The sequence below is a fragment of the Polypterus senegalus genome, chromosome 2 (genome assembly GCF_016835505.1).
Source record: "Polypterus senegalus isolate Bchr_013 chromosome 2, ASM1683550v1, whole genome shotgun sequence".
NCBI lineage: Eukaryota > Metazoa > Chordata > Cladistia > Polypteriformes > Polypteridae > Polypterus > Polypterus senegalus.
The window spans coordinates 300815980-300836524 of record NC_053155.1 but is presented as its reverse complement, the minus strand read 5'-3'; the positions used below and the strand labels follow the sequence as shown (position 1 = coordinate 300836524).

At 36.9% G+C, this 20545-nt stretch overlaps 1 protein-coding gene across 1 annotated transcript; it reads right to left on the bottom strand.

Moving 5' to 3' along the window:
* Nucleotides 1-1259: 1259 nt before the first annotated feature.
* On the bottom strand, nt 1260-19270 carry si:ch211-266i6.3 (cytoskeleton-associated protein 2). Its single transcript, XM_039745850.1, has 8 exons — nt 19108-19270; nt 18577-18658; nt 16799-16847; nt 13815-14575; nt 8321-8498; nt 8139-8199; nt 5615-5852; nt 1260-5504 (listed from the first exon to the last, which is right to left on the bottom strand). The coding sequence occupies exons 1-8, from the start codon at nt 19169-19171 to the stop codon at nt 5258-5260; spliced, it is 1680 nt and encodes a 559-aa protein (XP_039601784.1). The 5' UTR covers nt 19172-19270; the 3' UTR covers nt 1260-5257.
* Nucleotides 19271-20545: the final 1275 nt, after the last annotated feature.

Below are 20545 nucleotides of genomic sequence, written 5' to 3'. Positions count from 1 at the left end.
TGCTCCCTTTACAGAGTTGTGTTGGCTGGCATACCCAGCGACTCTCCAGCCAGTCTTTGGGTAGCCCCTCACAAAATTAAAGATTTGATTTGGTCTTTAGTCATTCGGCTGAGCTGCATCTGCTTGACAGTGGACACCCAATGAATGCTCATCCAGATGTACAATGTATAGAATGCAACAATGAACCCATGTGTTTTGGACAGGACAAAAAGAGGCAGCTCACCCCATCTGATGAATGGGGGTTGAGAGAGTTTGCGACTATACTTGCTGTATTCGCCCGGCCTTTGCACACCAGTCACTGGTGGGCAGCACAAAACTAGCTGTGGAGGGGAAGAGACTGAGCAGGCCTGGGAAGGAAAGTCATCACATAGTCCCTAAACTTGACATGCTCAGTGGTTTTCAGTCAAGTAAATCGACACAGTCAGGCAACGAGATCAGCATCCACTGACAGCACGTCCCACCTATAATGGAACTAGAAGTCCTGACAATGTCACATCAGCTTAAGACTTTCAATGTACCTTGAACACGTGAAAATGCGACTACTAATACTAATTACCTAGCAATTAAAACTTGGGGCAAGGCTCAGACAAAAATCTGATTTTTCTATCACAAAAGATTACCTGAACACATTTTACCTGTTGCCCCAAAGTTCTGTCAAAAGGGCGCTCTTGCTGACATTATGACCCAATGCTAAAACCAATAGCAGAAACCATTCGCAAAGGAATCCTGCGTAAAAAGCCCCCTTCCTTTTCTGAATAAAAAACGATTTACTGGTAGCTTAAGGTTAACCATGGAAGGCAGCTTACACTTTGACCAAACACTGATATCCTTGAGCCAGCTAATCCCATGAATGAGGGAATGGAAGAAACTGTAATCATTTCCATTTATTTTGGGCGTTTGTAATTTTTTCCAAATGTTTGCCATGTGATAGTGTAATTTAATGTCATATTGCCCTGGTCAATACAGATGCTTCCCTGTAGTGGGCATGTGCTAATCAGTTCCTTAATGGATGAAGGTGAGAGAGCACAGAGGTTCCTTGGTCTGAACTTTGCCTTTTCTATATTATAAGGGTAAAGGCATTTTCCAAATGGCTGTATTTTAAGAAGAGTTCTCTTCTGAACACCAGTTCTGATGTTGTTCCAAACCTCAATTGTCTTTTGCTCTCTCACGCTCTCTTCCCATTCCTATGGTGCCACTACAAGATTACTTCCTTTGTTACACACAGTTGTTCTACTCATAAATCAAACACGTTTACATTGGTATCAACTATTATTTTAATACATTTTATACTTATTCCATTATTTTTGATTCAACCTAATCCAATTAAGGAGCGGGGCATTTGAAGAACCTGCTTAATACAGCATTTCTGCAAAAAGATGACAGTATCTGGGCGCCACCTGGTACAACAAGAAAACCAACAGACACAACATGCAAAAAAACCACACTGTCAAAGGCAGAGCCTGAATTTAAAGTCAGAACTCGGCAACCATGAGGCAGCAGAACTATCTACTGTGTTAGCCTGATATTCTTTGCTCATTTTAAATTCCTTAAGTATAACTCAAAAAAAGGTAAAGTACCAAAACAGGTTTCATTCATTAAGGCTTAAATGCCAAAACTTTGACAACACCACAGTTACTTTCTCGGTGTATATTATGGTATATACAGTAGCTCACTCTCTCTCTCTAACTCCCAACCCAACCCCGGAAATCTACTAATAAAGACTGATGCTGATCAAAATCAACAGCAATTTATGAGCTTAACATTCATTCTAAACAATACTCTACGTCTACAGACTGCAATAAGACATGAAGTAAAAATAACACCTTTTAATCAACTGAGTAGATTACAATATGCAAGTGTCTGAGGCAGCTCGGGACCCCTCACCTTGCCGAAAGAAAGAGCATGTGCTGCCATGAAAGCTTTCATATTGCAATATACACAGATGGCCAATAAAAGGTGTCATTTCATTTCACTTCTCTTTGCACGGTACATCACTAGGTCTACAGACAAATGTTGTAAAGGGATGCCTAAAAATATATAAATCTGATCAAAATCCAAAGCTGAATTTCTTTTTCCCTTCACAATATTTTACATATAAAATATGTACACACACACACACACACACACACACACTAATCTATATAGTGCATGTTTGTGTAATATACACACACACACAAAACAATATAAACTTCCTATATGCAGAAAAATAAGAAAAACAATAAAAATCCCTGATCAACAAGGAAGCAATGGTTGGGGAATTTGGACAAATCTATAAATCTAAACTCATTTAACAATATATTTGTCACCTGATTGAATTTACTGCCAACACAATCTCTTGAGTGTTACTTTCTTAAAAATGACAATGAAATAAAAAAAAAGGGAGAAAGCAAACTGCCAGTGTGACTCAATGATTGGTGTGAAGTTGCATGTATGACCTGAAATGAAATCTATGGTAGCATCTGCCACACCGCGGAGGTAAATGCAGTCGTTTATGCCAGGGGTGGGAAGAATCCTGTATTATCATGCAGATTTTGATAATGGAGTGTTCAGTTTCTACAAGTACTGTACTCGCATAAAATACGTAAAGTTAAATTAAAAGTCTAAGAGAACTAAGAAAAAAAAATGTGTGTTACATGTTGATATAACATTCACAAAAGTTATACTCGTTTCTTTGCCAATGACTGTATGCAGTGATTAAGCCAAACACTGTCATAAAGATGCTTTTTCTCCAGTCTTGGAGGCCTACTGACATGAATACGTGTAATGTTTCTAACATTTGCCCAGAGTTCATGGCTTTCCTTCTGTTTTATTTGTGTTAGTGGTGAGGGGGAGAATAAACACCACCACCCAAACTCCAGTATACTACTGAGCTCTTGGACATCATGGTTATGCAGTTTTTGACTTTTCATTTACTGTAAATAAAGACGGACAGGACTGTCTTTCATGGTAATAAATATTTTAACAACAAGATAGATAACCATATTCTCAATAAAATATGCTTTCTTAGTACAATTTCAGCATGAGCCAGTAAAAACTAAATGATATCCAATGACAACTATTAAGTACATCAACAACATCATACATTTTCAAAGACCATTTCTGGTATTTTGCAATTTAGCTAGCAAAGATGCTTAAAATGACACTATCCAAAGCATACTTATTTTAAGTCAAATACAGACACAAAAATACATAACCACCTGAGCAGCCAAGAGAACAATTAGGTGCGACCAGAGTCACACAAATCATACTGCCAGCGGAGACCAAAATATATGTGTTAAAGATCATTTACAGCTCTTCTACGACACACAATAATAATAAAATTAAAAAAAAAGTCCATTTCCATTTTAAAAGTAGGTTAAGCCAGTCTTGTTAACTGCAGATTAAAGAGGTCCTATTACAATAATATTCTATTTAACCCATCCCCTAATTTTGTATTCCTAAATATCTGATCTGATTGTGACACAGTTTCCAAATATTTACTTTAATTCACAAACATAAAAATGCCAATAATTTTATATCTTTCCACTCTGAAAGCTTCATATGTGGATTTTAAAAGATTTCCATTTATTTTTTTTTTATGAATTTTTTTTTTCCCACACTGAATCCAAGATACACAACACTTCTGCATAAAGATTATAATACAGTACTACCACAAGTCATTTTCAGGATACTTTGTCCATTTGTGGATTTATTTTGGCTTTTTTTTTTTTTTTTACGGAAGTCGTGATATTAATTAGCAAGTATATCTGTGTTCCTGTCCAATGAGAGAGAGAGAGAGAGAGAGAGAGAGAGAGAGAGATATCAGGCACACGTGCTACTGGAGTTTGGTATATATGTATGTTACATGCAAGCATTTTGTATTAATGAAGGTAAATTTCGATATACGAGAGAGACCTGCAAGTTCCAAGAGCATGCATATTTAGCAGCAAAATGTTCCTAGCATCTTAACATACCTTTCTCTTAAACAGAAGCTTTCAGCAATTATACTAGTGTTAGTGATGAACAAAAGCACAGAGTGATAATGGAAGAAACGCCAAAAATTAGAAGTGCTTAATTCCGTTTACTGCGATTTCTTTTTTAGATGACATTGCATAACTTACATAATGTAGATTTTCATTCATTAGGCACAGTATATAAAATGTATACTGGAAATGAAATACTACTTCTCAATGCTGTTACATGATAATTAACATTTAGTTCTCATTGAAAGACTTTTGCTTTTCATCATGGAAACGAGCTAATATGAAAAGAATCAAATAATTCATGTAATGCAATATCACTATTTTCTGTGTACTCTGTAAGAACCTGAACATACCTAGTCAATCTCATCGGACTGTATTTACCTTCACAAACATGACAGTAGTATCACAAGGTGTTAATACAATACCTCATTCAACAAAAGGTGCCTCCACACATACTCCAATATTCAGAAAACCTTTAGGGTATTCTAGATAAATGGGGCAATATCTAAAAGTACCTTAACAATATTCATACCGTACATATATTACAAAACCATAGCTGTATATAAATAGTAAATGTGCAAAATGACAAATGAGGAAAAAAAAAAAAAATTAGGACTAATTTTTTGGAATTTTAGGACCAAATAAATTAGATACAAACTATAGATTAAAATTCTGTGCTTGTCATATACAAGTAGTGGTGACCGTAAGAATGAATTATAACGGCACAGATTTTTAATTCAAACATAGAACAGCTACAACTAACATGTGCCATCTCTGCAACATATTCCCACATTACACATAATTTGCCATCTTATGCATATTTGCTGTTTGTCATGGTTTACATTTTATTTCCTTAAACAATAGTATAGTTAGAATCTTATGCAAATATATTAAACCCATTATTTTTCCTGATACAATTAGTGTGTTTTTTTTTTTTTAAATTCCTGGTTAAAAGATGTCTTTGATAAAAATGTGAGTTGTCACTCTAAACTAAAGTTATGTATTTGAATACACCAAAGATGCTTTTTGTACATTATACAGCTATAGTGTTTACTTTCATAGACTTCCCGCAAGGATGATTGTCAAATGTGATTAAAATGATGTAGAATTGCTCACATTATGGTTAGACATACATAAGACCTGAAAAGTACTATTCAACTAATTTGCACACAGTGTATTCTAATGTACAAATTAAAAAAAAAGTGTTAGCATAAGCACTGTGAACTAGACGTTTAAATATTATACAGCATTGCATAGTTTAAACACAAAAAGTGAACATGTGCTGTTAACTACTTTTAAACACTTTCTTGTAGACCTGCAGCTTCTTGAAGGTGTGTATTTTGTCTGAGAATAAACGCATTGGCATCACCACCTAAGCTGACCAGTTCCGGTAGTGATGCAATGCAGGGATCATGATCCATTAGCATCTCAGGCAACTGATTAGACATGCGCATAATTCGCTGGGAGCGCCGAACAGGAGTTAAAAACTTCAGATCTTTAATAGCACCTTTGTTGCCGTCTATGTTCATCATTTGCTTCATACTGCAAAGAAAAAAAAAAAAAAGACAAAAAAAAAAACCAATCATCAAGTTATACCTGAAGTAACGTGAATCGTGGTTGCACCAGACACAAGAAATATATGTTTGACTGACCTTTGTAAATAAGGAGTAGTCTTCACATTAAACTTGATCAACGAACCCTCCTCTGTTATGTTCTCTTCCATTTTACCAGGCGTTTCAAACTCACTTTTATTTTCAAAATCATCCTCCTCTTCTTCTTCCTTTATCACATCACAGTTATCAGCTTGAACCAATTGTTCCTCGGTTTTATTTGAAAGTGGTTGTGCCAATTCAAAGTCAGGCCTCATGATTTCAGGTTGTACTTCTAGGACTGGAAGAAATGAAGAGGAATAAAACGGTATTTTACCACAACTTGCGTGCAAAATAAACATGCAAATTAAGTCATTAAAAGCACAATGTAAAACAATTATCTCCTAGTAAAATCTTTACTGCAATCATTAAGTATTGAGACCCCTTCAATTTTTGCAGTTATGTTTTGGATTTAAAGCTAAATGAGACTTCCATCCATCCATCTTCTTCCGCTTATCCGAGGTCGGGTCGCGGGGGCAGCAGCATGAGAAGAGAGGCCCAGACTTCCCTCTCCCCGGCCATTTCTTCTAGCTCTTCTGGGAGAATCCCAAGGCATTCCCAGGCCAACCGGGAGACATAGTCTTCCCCAGGGCCTCCTCCCAGTTGGACATGCCCGGAACACCTCACCAGGGAGGCGTCCAGGAGGCATCCTGATCAGATGCCCAAACCACCTCATCCGGCTCCTCTCAATGCGGAGGAGCAGCGGCTTTACTCTGAGCCCAAAGGGATGACTGAGCTTCTCGCTTTATCTTTAAGGGAAAGTCCAGACACCCTGCAGAGGAAACTCATTTCAGCTGCGTGTATTTACAATCTTGTTCTTTCGGTCACTACCGATAGCTCTTGACCATAGGTGAGGGTAGGAATGTAGATCGACTGGTAAATTGAGAGCTTTGCCTTACGGCTCAGCTCCTTTTTCACCACGACAGTCCGATGAAGAGCCCAACACCGATCTGCCGGTCAATCTCATGCTCCTTTCTTCCCTCACTTGTGAACAAGACCCCGAGATACTTGAACTTCTCCACTTGGGGCAGGACCTCGCTCCCGACCCCGAGAGGGCACTTCACCCTTTTCCGGCTGAGGACCATGGTCTCGGGTTTGGAGGTGCCGATTCCCATCCCAGACGCTTTACACTCAGCTGTGAACCGATCCAGAGAGAGCTGAAGATCACGGCCTGATGAAGCAAACAGGACAATATCATCTGCAAAAAGCAGTGACCCAATCCTGAGTCCACCAAACCGAACCCCCTCAACACCCTGGCTGTGCCTAAAAATTCTGTCCATAAAAGTTATGAACAGAATCGGTGACAAAGGGCAGCCCTGGCGGAGTCCAACTCTCACTGGAAGTGGGTCCGCCGGCAATGCGGACCAAGCTCAGACACTGGTTGTACAGGGACCGAAAAGCCCTTATCAGGGGGTCCGGTACCCCATACTCCTGGAGTATCCCCACAGGATTCTCCAAGGGACATGGTCGAACACAATTTCCAAGTCCACAAAACACATGTAGACGGGTTGGACAAACTCCCATGCACCCTCCAGGACTCTGGTAAGGGTTTAGAGCTGGTCCACTGTTCCGCGACATAGACCCACACATACAAATGAAAAAGAAAATGAAATGTGACTGGCTCGCTCACTCACTCCCCCAAAAAAACTACTTCACATTGAGTAAAAAAGCTGAAAATTGGCAGGATAGTACTTCTAAGACAAGTAGGCCTCTACTAAGAAAGGACAGTTAAAAATACCAATATTTAGGGGGTAAACCGAAAAACTAAAACGCCCCAAAATATCAAGGGAGAGAATGGGAGAGGTATATTCTTCAAAGTAGGCAGACATGCATGTAAATGTAAAAGATCTTGAAGGAGTGGGTGTCCTCTTTCGAAGTTTGCAGATGCAAATGTATATTAAAATGTAGTAGCTCATAGGAGAATCCATAAAAGTTTAAATGGAAAGTGAATGTCCAGGCATGTCTTGGATCTAAAGATTCCAATTCCGTTTCTACCTCTCCATTCTCTCTCTCTTTTTTTTTTTTGCTTCAAGCAAAGCAATACCTACAGTTAACAGCCACAGTGCTTGGCACCATCTCTGAACCTTTATAGGGTGCACACATTCATTGAGCTTCACCAAACCTCCTCCTTCCATTTAACACCTCACTGTACACACTAGATTTGACTGCACCTCTTTTTCTTGTCCAGGACACCTTCCCCACTTTTACTTGTTTGTACACCCTATTGGTTAGTAGTGGTGTTGACCTGGCCTATCAATCAGTTCTGCTCCCTATTATGTTTGCATAAAACACACTCTCGGCGCAAAGCATGTACATTAGCAGTAGGGGGTTAGCAGTGTGCAACAACCTGCTTATATAAAAGATGTCCCTTCAATCTTACCTTTTAAAATCGAGGTTGAAGTGAATGAAAAACAATAGCCGTCAGCCACATCCTTCTCAGACACTGAACCTACATTCTACATTTTTCATTAAAGAAACATTAATTGTCAATGCCAACATAGATAAATATCAGGTGCTCGGTACTTACCATCTTCAGATTTAGAAGGTGGCAACATGTTTGATAATACAGAACAAAGTTCATCAATGTGCTACAATAAAAAAAAACAAAACGGATTTTAAACATGCAAAGCCACCAAAGACCTTTCACATTATAAACAAATCCTCATTTGTTTAGGTAAATATTTTTGCACAGTAATCCGATCTTATTACCTCTTCTGTCTTATTTTCATCAGAACTGTGTTCTGGTTCTTCTTCAACATGATCATTCAAAGGTGTTGCAGGAGGTACGTCTTTGGGGTTCTTTTTAATGGTGGAGGGCACAGGTCCTGCCATGGAGGGTCTTTTTAGCGTTTTTCCTTTAGATGCTAGCCATTCAGCAAGTTTTGCTCTATTTGGGAGAAAGCAAATGCAAAATTATAAAACATCACTGATTTTGGTATAGAAGTTCTAACAGTACAAAATTAAAAAGATTAATCACTACTAAAAAACAGGCAAAAAGCATAGAAACTAAAATATGTTTATGTTGCATTTAGTTAGCCCTTACTGAACAACCAACCCAAGCATTGTCTTAAACAGCTTAGACGTAGATCGTCAGATCAGTGCATACTGAATATTTACTACATTTAAAAGTATACAAAAATAATTTTTTAAAATTCCAAGCTAAATGTTTTCTTTTAGCATTAATATGGCTAGAATGATAGGACTACATACTTGATATATCAAGTAACTTAAGAAATCTCCAGAAGTATTGGAGCAGTGAACGATAACTCTGCTGGAGTTGAGATTAAAAGATTGTGAATGGCTATTTCTTAATATAAAAGTTTATGCTTTAACATATTAAAATGTAGCTTTCCGTGTAAAATTCTCCTTCTTTCGGGCAAGCTTGGAATAAATGTCTGAGAGAAATTGATGGTGGTGTTTTCTTTGCATATATAAAATGCATTAAAATTTTCCTTTCTTTGACATCACTAAACAGAGACTAAAGAACTATTCATAAAAGGGCAAGCTACATAGAAAACCAAAATACAGATACTAGCCATAGCAAAATTATTGACACGTGCATTTGGACCTTTGAAATTATTTAAAAGTTGTTAGGTTAAAAATGATAATTGCATGTTCAGTTTCAATTTACATTTAATTTTGCAAGTTCACAAACCCTAGAAGGCTAAGGTGGGTGAATAATAAACAAAACAAGTTAGTCACCCGAGACTTCAGGAGGGCTTAAGGCTATTGTGTAGCTGTAAGGAGTCCCCAATTTGTCTGTGACAGCAGCTACAGGTTTGTGCTGCACACACGGAGGACACATTCTTATTAGTGATGTGAAAATCTAAGAAATTTGGAAGACATTTTGTATAAAGAAATGTGTAGACGTTTATACAAAATTGGGAACAATGTCGAAGGAGCAGCTTGTGTTCTTCTCTTTGCTACTAGTATGCCTTTCTCGTCATCCATTCTTGCCTTCACTGTGCTGGCTCTCTCTTCCCATGCCAAGGATGCAGCAGCACAGCAGATGCCAAGGGGGCTGCTGCTTGTTAAGCAGTTGCGGATTCTACTTTTTTGATTTTCAGCCCATCAGCTTCATATCAACTTGTGAAAAAGAGTAATTTAAAGAGTGGTCTTGGATAAAAAGTTTATTAAACTAGAAAAGACCCTTTTAAAACACAAACACAGAGTATATCAGTTTTTAACTTTACACACACGCTTACCTCCCATGTAAGGAAAAGCCACAGTTAGAAATATTTTTATTTGTAATTTACAGGCATAGAGTACTCAAATGCAACATAATCTCAAAGGGGAAAAAAAAAAAAAAAACCTGAAACAGCAAACATATCCCTTTGCACACCAGCCGTTACAGACTCTGCCGAGGAGGAAGACTCAATGTCATCCCAGTAAATTGAACATTACTTCAGTGTTATGTGATACATACAATGAAGGAGATGTTTGCTAGGCATAATGACATAACTTTCGCTTTGAAGTGAGGAATAATTCGAATCATAAGCCTAACAGAAGGTTTATGGATGTGGCGAGAGAGGAAATGCTGGTGATGGGTGTACCAGAGCAAAATACAGAGGACAGGAAGAGATGGAAAAAGATTATCAGCTGTGGCAACCCCTAACGGGAGCAGCCAAAACAAGAAATCGTCCCGCCCTCTACAACACAAATAAAAACACTAGCATATGCAACATAATTTCATGATAGGCAACTAAAAAATGTATCATTAGTGTAACAAGAATGCAAGTTTAATGTCACTGTGCAAGAAATTATTTTGTAAATCCATTCACATGTACAGGCCAGGACAAAAAAGGCTCTCAGCATTTAGAAGTGCTTAGCCAGGCAAGGGACAAGATGGACGGAGACAGCTTGAGAAATGCGTAGCCAACCTAAAGACAGGTGTATGCTATTTTGTCCTCTGTTAGAGATGAAATTGAATCCTTTACTTGTTTGGAAACCAAATAAGTGCCTACACGTGGAGAAGACAGTATAAATACTTGGAGTGCAGCCAAACGCTTCGAAGCCAATGGACGGACGGATGGGTGATCTAGTCATTCGTCCCGAAAACCCTTCTAGCACAGTGACGAAAAAAATGACAGACTGTATAGACCAAGATCCCACCTTGGTAATGTCTTGTTATTATGGCTTCCTGTCCGTAATGCCGCATAAATCGTCAGTAAAGAAAGCAAAAGTTATTTTCTCTTATGTGATTTTTACCGCTGTATCACTATGGGAGGGATATCGCCTTTTAATATCATCTCTCTATATTTTTTCGGTTACTTAAAACGGCGCAAATATAAAAGAACTTATTCCAATTAGGGAGCTATATTGCCCCCTAAAAGGAAACAATTAGCCACTAGGTTTTTTTTTTTTTTTGAAGACATGATCTTCACGTGTTACTTTAGAGTCTGTGTTTGTAAAAATGATTGCGATGAAACGTAAAGTCCCTGTCCAAGCAGAAGGCTTTTTTGTTTTTAGTCTCAAATGATATTAAAAAACTCCATTAGAATGTGGCGGTGAATCTCACAAAACATCAACCACAACCGAAAGGCGCATCGTTCATTCAGAGTCAAAAGACAGTAGCACACCAGAAAGACTAAAGTTCCAGACTTTTATACAAACTGGAGGAAGACATGAAAATGTGCAAGTACTGCTGCAGAAAGCATGATGTGGGCCAGTAAAACACATTTGTGTGACAGGATCATTGTCGGCAAGCATGCGTGCCAAACAATATGTAGTAGTGAAAGGTTTAAGTAAGCATATTACTTAGCAAAGAGACCATTTGTTTTGCTGCAAAAGTTAAAAGCCTGGACATGTCCCCAACATATGACATACTAATTTCAAACAATACTGCAGACTTGAAAAAAAATTAAAAATCATGGGTGGCACAGTGACGTGAAATTTGCATGTTCTCCCCGTGTCTGCCTGTGTTTCCTCCCACAGTCCAAAGACATGCAGGTTAGGTGCACTGCTGATCCTAAATTGTCCCTACTGTATGCTTGGTGTGTGTGTGTGCCCTGTGGGGATTTGTTCCTGCCTTGTGCTGGCTGGGATTGACTCCAGCAGACCTCCATGACCCTGTGTTAGGATAGAGCAGGTTGGATAATGACTGACTGACATAATAAAATCATGATGCTGCAAGAGATTCTACTATGTTGGAATATTGTGGTGATGCTTTGAAAGTAAACTCTTTCACAGAGACTGGTGGAGAAAAAAAACACAATTTAAGTTACGTTTTATTTTTAAGTGTTGGTTTATGTGATTCCAAATACATAAGCCAAATTCTGAGTTTAGTTAATTTATTGAAAACTGTTCTGTTTAAAGTAAATTGTGCGTTTTTGTTAAGCCTGGATAAAAATCCAAAATTTTCTGATTGTTATTTTTTGTTTAAACGATTCTATAATCAATTCTTAAAGTCTCAAGATCGATTTTGTGAATCTCTATCCTGCTCAATTACTTCATGTACTTTAGTCATTTCTTTAAAAAATAAATAAATAAATAAAAGCTACATATAAAGGCACACAAATTCAGTCAAGATAAAAATAAATTTTGAATGGGGGTATTTTAAATTTGAATTGAACTGGGACATCAGTGCGGATATCCAGCCCTAGTGTGTGTTTAAATTGCACAACCAGAGCCACAAGTGATACCAAGTGTTTTACTCTTATTTATTTTCAATGTATGATTATATAAAATCCTAGATTTTATTTAAAGAATCTAAGCAATTTAAATAAAAAAAAAAATACACATTTCTGAAAATTTATCACAGAACTGTTCCATTTAATCACAAATGAATGAACCAGTCGATAAGGTAGAATGCCCAGAGGGGGCTGGGCGGTCTTGTAGCCTGGAACCCCTGCAGATTATTTTTTTTCTCTCCAGCCGTCTAGAGATTTTTGTTTTTTCTGTCCTCTCTGGCCATCGGACCACACTCTTATTTTATGTTAATTAGTGTTGTCTTATTCTAATTCTTACTTTGTCTTTTATTTCTTCATTATGTAAAGCACTTTGAGCTACATTATCTGTATGAAAATGTGCTATATATAAATAAATGTTGTTGATTGATTAATCTGAGGATTCTGTCGATCAATCATCAAAATAATTTTTAGTTTTCTTTTACTATCTCCAAATCAGAAATTTTGCTAAACAAAACCTGCCCAATTTTCCTCACCTCGCACCTCTCTCTATTCCGAAAAAAAATTACTGATCAGTCTAACAGATTCAGACAGCATTTCTGTAATATACAAAAATTTTTTACAGTCCCTTCCATTCAAAGATCCCAGAGTACAGTTGGAAAGGATCTCTCTCTCTCTCTCAACATTTCAGAAAAGGAGTGGAAGGTAGCAATTCTCAGAATTAACTTGAACTCCATATGTGCAAAGCATACAATTATTTAACTTAATAAATAATCGAGTGCATCTGTCTCATTTAAAATTGTCAAGAATGTGTCTAGGGCAAGATCCAACCTGCAAATGTTGCAATCAAGTTCCAGCCTCACTGGGCCATATGTTTTGGATGTGCACCAAATTAACATCGTTTTGGACCAAAAATCCTTAAATGCCTTTCAGACAGCCTTGGAGTCACAATTCCTCCTAATCCATTAATAGTGGTTTTCGGTGTACTTCCAGATGAGCTTAAAGTGAAGACGGACAAGCCAATTGCCTTTTGCTTACTGCTATACTTATCTTGATCAACTGGAAGAATTCTAACTCACCTCTGCCACCAACTGATATTATATACTATTTGAAATTAGAAAAAACAATTCTCACTTAGAGGAACTGTGCAAAACTTTTTATAAAATCTGGCAGGATCAAATCAAAAACATTTTAGAATAAGCATTTAAATTGAGGAAGTGAATTCTCTTCCCTTATTTATTCTAATTTTTTTTATGTATTTATTTTACCTACTATTAAATTCTTGCTCTGTTGGCCTAACTCTCTCATGGGTGGGGGGTTGATCTGATGTGAACTTAGTTTTGCAAAATTTGACTTGCTTGTATGGAATGTTATTCGCTTCTAATAAATTCAATAAAATGCTTTCAAAATAAAAAAATAAATAAAATAAATAAATAAATATAAAATTGTTAGTTGCAGCCCTAGCCAGCTACCAAGCAGGAAAGTAAAGCATGTGTTGAATAATTTAAAGGAAAAAAAAAAAAAGATTAGTCCAGATCTTACAGGATTTTTTTTCTGTACTGAAATACAGAACATACCTTCGTTCTTCTGCAGTCTCATTTCTAATAGCATACCGACTCTTGATATTACCACCGGTTTCTTGTGACTTTGGAGGTTCACCAATGTTTTTTGTGTCTTTTGTTGGAAGTGCCTTCACTTTTGTCCCAACCTTTGGTCGAACAGCTGGCCTTTCATTCCCTTTGGCCAAGGGCATAGGACGACTGCCTACTGTGCCATTTTCAGCAGAACGCTTTGTCCCAAAATTTGTCATTTGTGGTTCCATCTCTTTTGACCTAGTGGTTGTGACCTTCTTTTTATTTAAGTCTGGTTTATTGACATTAGCCTTGCTTTTTACCAAGGGTGCTTTTACAGCCTCTGGCCTTCCAGTAACTGGAACCTCAGATTTCACGTTTCTTTCATTACTGGTTTTGGGTGCCCGAAAAGTACTTATCTTAGATTGAACGATTTTGCCTCGGTAGGAACCAAGAATAAACTTGGAAGCATTTGGATCAGACTGCACAGCATTTAAAGCTTTTTCAGCAATTAGTTGTTTCTGTTGGCTATTTCTTTGAACGAGGAAGGACTGGGTCAAGGTTGTAGGTCGTCTTACTTCAAGATCCGTTGTTTTTTCAGTTTCTTTTGCGTCTCCTTGTTCTTTCTTCTCAGCCTTGGAAAGGACAATATTTGCCTTGTCACCACTGTTCCTGCAGCTTCCATTATCAAAATGCTGATCTTGTGGATTTTCCATCATAAGGGCTTTCTTTTTTGTAGCTTCTGGCTTTTTATTTTCTTTATTGACCTTTGAAGGAAAGGGGGAGAGAGGAAAAAAAAAAAATTACATAATATCTATTACTAGATTAACGGTTTATAAACAATCATAAAATTTAGTCTTTTTCCAATTTAAAGAGCACATCCATAATCCATAACTAAAATTCATCAAATTGCTAAACTGTACAACATTTACATACTTAAAACACACTATATCCACTAATCATAAGGTGCAATAGAGCACAGCAAGTCTATCCACAGAGACATAATACATGGATATGATTTGGAGCCAAGATATTGGTCTTAAATTAAGCTTTAGTGAAAGTGAAACAGAAAACGTGTAAATCAAAATATTTAATTTATAACATAATCACTTATTCCATGATTCCAAGTAGCTTGAAGCGTGTAGAATGTTTTTCTTGAAATAGTATTAAACTATAGAAGAAGATATAAAAAAAACAGCAAGTCAATTTTGTTAATTGCAAATGTTTTCACTGTGTAGCAGCACAAATAAATGAAGCATTCAAAACCACAATGTTTCAATATTTTGGTTTACATTATTGAAAAAGTACTATATACCAACTGAGGAAAAAAACACCAACTAAATGGAGTAAATTCTTGAGAATGATTTAAACAGAATTGCTAATACAAACCTAAAGAAAGGTGGATTGAGGAGAACCAGTTTAATAATATTGTCTTTGAAGACTGCCATTTCATCCTAATATATGCATATATTAAATTGACTCAAAAGACAAATATGCCTCAGTTATGGGAATCCAGCTTAAAAGATGGTCTTAATTTTTAAGAGAAAAAGGATTATTTGATTAAATTACTACATCTGTCAACTTGAAATAGAAACACTGAAAATATATATAGATTTATTTTTTCTTTTAAGGAAAATAAAACCACATACAAGTTTATGAAGAGCAGCCACAGACAGCTGATATCTTAGCAGAGCAACACACCATAAATGATATATCAGCCTAAGCGCTGTTCCTAGAGGGATTTGGAATGTTCTATATTATGAGTTGAAAGGGATAAATATCACTTTCAACTAAATCTATACTCCTAGGCTGTCATAAATATGCCTAGTAACATCAGCAAACAGCAATTTAAACAGAAACAGTCTACGTACGAAGAACCCAAGAAAGTCCATGGACGAGTTTAAACAGTCTAAAAATAATATGCTCTAGATAGAAATCCACCAAGTGGATCAGCCCACTGCTCCCCAGTCCTGAAATAGCAAAGTATATCATGAATTTTGTCACGATGAAGAAATTACACTTAAACTTTTTTTGGTGCTGTGCTTTCATATGATCCTTTTTCAGAATAAAACCTTAATGTTGAATATACTGTACAACTTACAGCTTTTGTTTTACTGACTCAGAGTGACCTATTGTAAAGAAAAGGGTATTTAAATAAACCATTCAATGCTTCACCATTTCATATAGTTTTTCTTTACCCAACAATTATCCTTTTACTTTTTGATAGACTTTTAGGTTATCTTTAATAGATTTTGTCTATACAAATCCAAAATTAAAGATGGGCAATATAAAATTCAGGAGACTTTAGCTTTATCACTACAACCATTTACATTAAAACCACGCAAAAGTTTGTTATGCACTAAAGGGGGTGTGGGGTGTGATGGGGAGGAGAGACAAAAAAAAAGGGGGGGGCAGTGGGTGTGCAGTACTGTGTGACGTGACAGCAAGTAATATCCACCCAACAGCACTGGTACTGTTTGAGTGCCCTCCTCAGATAGATACAGTAGACAGACCTTTATTTGTCCCAAAGGGGGACATTAAGTTTTTTTACAGAAGCTCAATAATCACATACAAAAATAAACCGTAAATCAAAATCTGATTTGTCTAATGATGCGTGCATGTTCATATCTGTTCCTTCCCATTCTAAAGACATGGTTTTTAGGCATTCTAGTGAACATTGGACTTGCATTAAGATGGAGAGTCTGTTGAGTTGTGTTGAAAATGAATAGTATTGCAAGGCTTTACTCAGAAAAAAGGACAGATGAAATATACACTGCAGAACATAGTATAGTGAATTGAACATTTAAGGATTTAATTTAATAATTAAGATGCATATTGTTAAGGAAATGTCATTATCATACTAATGAAGCCAGGAACAAAAAGTTTCCATTACCCCTATGTGTATAATATACTTTAAATTCATTGGGATTTACTTATATGAAATAATGTATCAGTTAAAAAAAAAAAAAAATGAATAAGATGGAACTTACCATATTTGTTTTATGGTCTATAGGATCTTTATGGAGATTTTCTTTATACCTAAAACAACACAATGCACAAATATAACCTGAAAACTAATACAACCTCACATTGTGAAAGTCTTATTATTTATAATAGCTACAGTACTGTAATTTCACCACATGATGAAACAGGTGACATCATAAATTACAGATCCAGGTTCCTTAAAATACAGACTGTAATTCTAACCCCGGTCTGGTAAATCCTTACCAAAAATTGTTTGTTTTAATTATCTATAAGAAGCTCAATTGCAAAAGGGCCACTTTACTAAACTGAATACTACTGGTGTTTGAACTCAACAAGGTCAGATGTAGTCAAAACCTAGTACACATTTAGTAAAGGTTAAAGTCAATTTGTGGTATTTTATCAGTATTTACAGTTCGAACAAAGGTGGAGTGGCTAAAGGCTAACTAAACCTAGATTCAATCTGAAAAGTCTGCTATCTCTGACATCAGTGATAGAATTTAAATCTGCCGAGTGCAATGCTCAAAGACTGGCAGTCAGAGTCAAATCACCAGTAAAGCTACTACTTGGTGCTTCAAAGTTAATAAGCATTTTAAAGTATAAACCTGTCCATGTGTAAAAATGCATCTTTGCACTACTCTCAGGTTAAAAGAAAACTGCTGAATTGTTGCAAGGTTGGATGAGTTTCGGTTTCCTTACAACTGAATTTACAGTAAAGCTTTACTCCCATTTATATATACACATGTACATAAATACATACATATGCACATGAATTTACCCTTGGGATTAATAAAGTATCTATCTATCAGTGGTTTTGAGAAACAGTGAAGCAGCTCAACGGCCACAAGTACAGATGTGCAGCCACATAGAACTTAATGAGGAATTGGCTAATCAAGCATTACATGCACAAGTGCAGGTGGCACGATAATGTGTCACTGAAGTCCTGTAAGTCGTTTGGTGCACCTGCACTAACCAGGACTGAGAGGAGAGAGAGAGGGAGAGAAAGCAAGAAAAGGAAAGGCAGTCAAGATGCCACAAAAGGAACAGCACTCTAGGGGTTGGGTCACTCCTGTTGTGCACAGAGAGCAGCAGAATACTCCCATTGTTGTCCTACGCACACCAAAGGACAGGGCTGAGACAAGAGAACCAAGTTTGACGGGTCCCGACAAACACCAAAGGGGATGGTTGTGGGGATAAAAGTCAAAGATGGTTGACCACGCTTATCGACATCTCAGCCCAGCTGACAAGACCAGGACATTGAGCAGGGGAAACACTATAAAGAGACACACTGTGGACTTGGAGAGAAAGAAAGCAGATTGCAACTCCGTTTTTGTTTTGTAATTTTAACATATTAATTGGATTTGTTTACTGATTGAGTTTTAACCTCTACATACACCAGTTTTATGATTTATTTATATTAAAACTGCACTGTACTTTTTGCACATGCTTTGACTTTTGATTAAAAGCACTATGAACCATAAATTTTAATTTATGACCTCATTGTCATAGCCCACATCAGTTATGGCTAGCAATTTACTGGTAAAAGGAATAAACCCATGGCTGTTAGCACCTAGGGCATCACAAATTTCCTGTTTCCTAAAGAATTTAGTTAACGATAACCTTTTTTCCCCCTTTCATTTGATGGTTTCTGCTGGTGTCCCTGCCATAGAGTGCTATATCAATGTAAAATACAGACAGTAACAAACATTAAACTCTAAGCAATGCATTTTCCATATACCTATATTCCAGAGTATATGAGAACAGAATATAAAAATAAATTCATTACCTTGCATCCACCTTTTTTGGAATTGTTTCGAATGTCTTCTTTCTTTTGGCAAGTAACTCCTCCATTCTTTTACGCCGTTGTTCTAACCACACAAAATGTAACAGACAGTTAACTGTCAAAAGTGGCCAACATAAATTACAACTCGAAATCAAATAAAAATTACTTAAAACTTTAAAAATTGAAAAACAAAAGTCAGATTTCTATTTAATGGATCCACATAAAAATGCTCCTTTTTCATATACTCACGTGAATCATTCATGAAGAAATTTAATGCGGGCAGTGGTCTGTACAGTAATATTGACATCTACCATATAACGTAAGAAACTGAATACTAAAAATGTGAATAGGTTTACCATTTGATATTTGCTTACATAACAAAGAAAATTTTAGGATTACATTAACTAAATGACATCGTTATGTTTCAACTGCAGACAGGAATGCCAGAAGGATGACAACAAACGCCGTGCCCATTAGCACCGTACAGCGTTGCTCTTTTCCCATTGAAATAAGCTGAAAAAGCACACGACTTACCTCTAAAAGCCTCGTCCGATCTTTTCACCGACTTGAAAACACCGTTACTAAGTGAAACGCTCATTTTCGTGCAGTTTTGTACGATGTGTCAGCCAATGCGTATGCACTCACAACTGCCCTACCCGCCTCGCCTTGCCTCGCTCTTGTTTTTGAAACTCGCTGCAGTTTGTTGACCTAACACTCGATTGGTTCATTTCGTACAGCCCGGATCAAATTAACCAATAGCAGGAGTGCATCATTCTTTATTGTATGGCGCGCTGTGTAGGTCAAACTATGTCTGTGCACAAGAACGCGCAATAGGGCATGACCGTTTATTAATGGAGTTAACATAAAAATGTCCGGGTTTATACCGTGAGCAAAAGGTAAAACAGATGCTTTACGTTATGTTATACATGCTGCCGATTTGCTAAATGTTTAATATCTAAGCGTAAAGTTTGACCAGTCACTTTGTCAACAACATTCAAAACAAACCAAATTGCTGGCAGGTGACAGACTCCAGCATCACAAAGATTAATTTGAAAAACGCAGTTTTGAATCACAGTGGCCACAGTTACAAATGATCGTTATGTCATGTCTAATCTTATTAACTTGTTAAAACTCCAGCGTTAAGGGGTTACGCCTGGTCGTTCTTTGAGTGGGAATGTGTGTTTATTTGTTACTCACCCAATTCCCCAGGGATGTACAAGGCACTATAAATTAGTCTCCGTGTGGCTCAGCAATAGGTTGATGCCTTGTTCCAGTGCTCCCCGTGACCATTAACTGGATTAACACAGGTCTGAGAAAGTAACTGGGGTGAATTCAGAAAGAATTCAGAAACTTTTCCCATTTTGCTATGATGCATTCTTGTGCTAAAATCATTGAGAATATTTTCCCCACATCAGACTATACTCAATATCCCAGAATGACAAAATGAAAACTTTATTTTAGAGATTTGTACAAATGTATTATAAATAAAAACTGAATTATCTCATTGACACAAGTGTTCAAACCCTTTGCTATGACACTTTGAATTTGACTCAGGTACATCCCTTTCTATTAATGGTCATCGAGGTATCTGTACGCCTTGTTTGGAGTCCACCTGCGGTCCGTTTAATTGACTGGAGATGATTAGGAAAGGCACACAACTGTCAATATAAGGTCCCATAGTTGACAATGTTTATCGGAGCAAAGACCAAACCATGAGGCTGAGGGAACTTAAAGACAGAATTTGTTGAGGCGCACATCTAGGGAAGGCTCCAAAAACAATTCCTGTACCATAATCCTTGTGTCCAAAACAAATCCATACATAATAAATGATTAATAAACAAAATAATATTCAAAACATAACATACAAAAGGGCAATAAACATATATTAAAGACTTACAAAAAGAGAACAGTAATTGAAACTACATTTTTGCCAGAGTAGAAACCCTGGATAAAACACATCACTGTGCCTTGC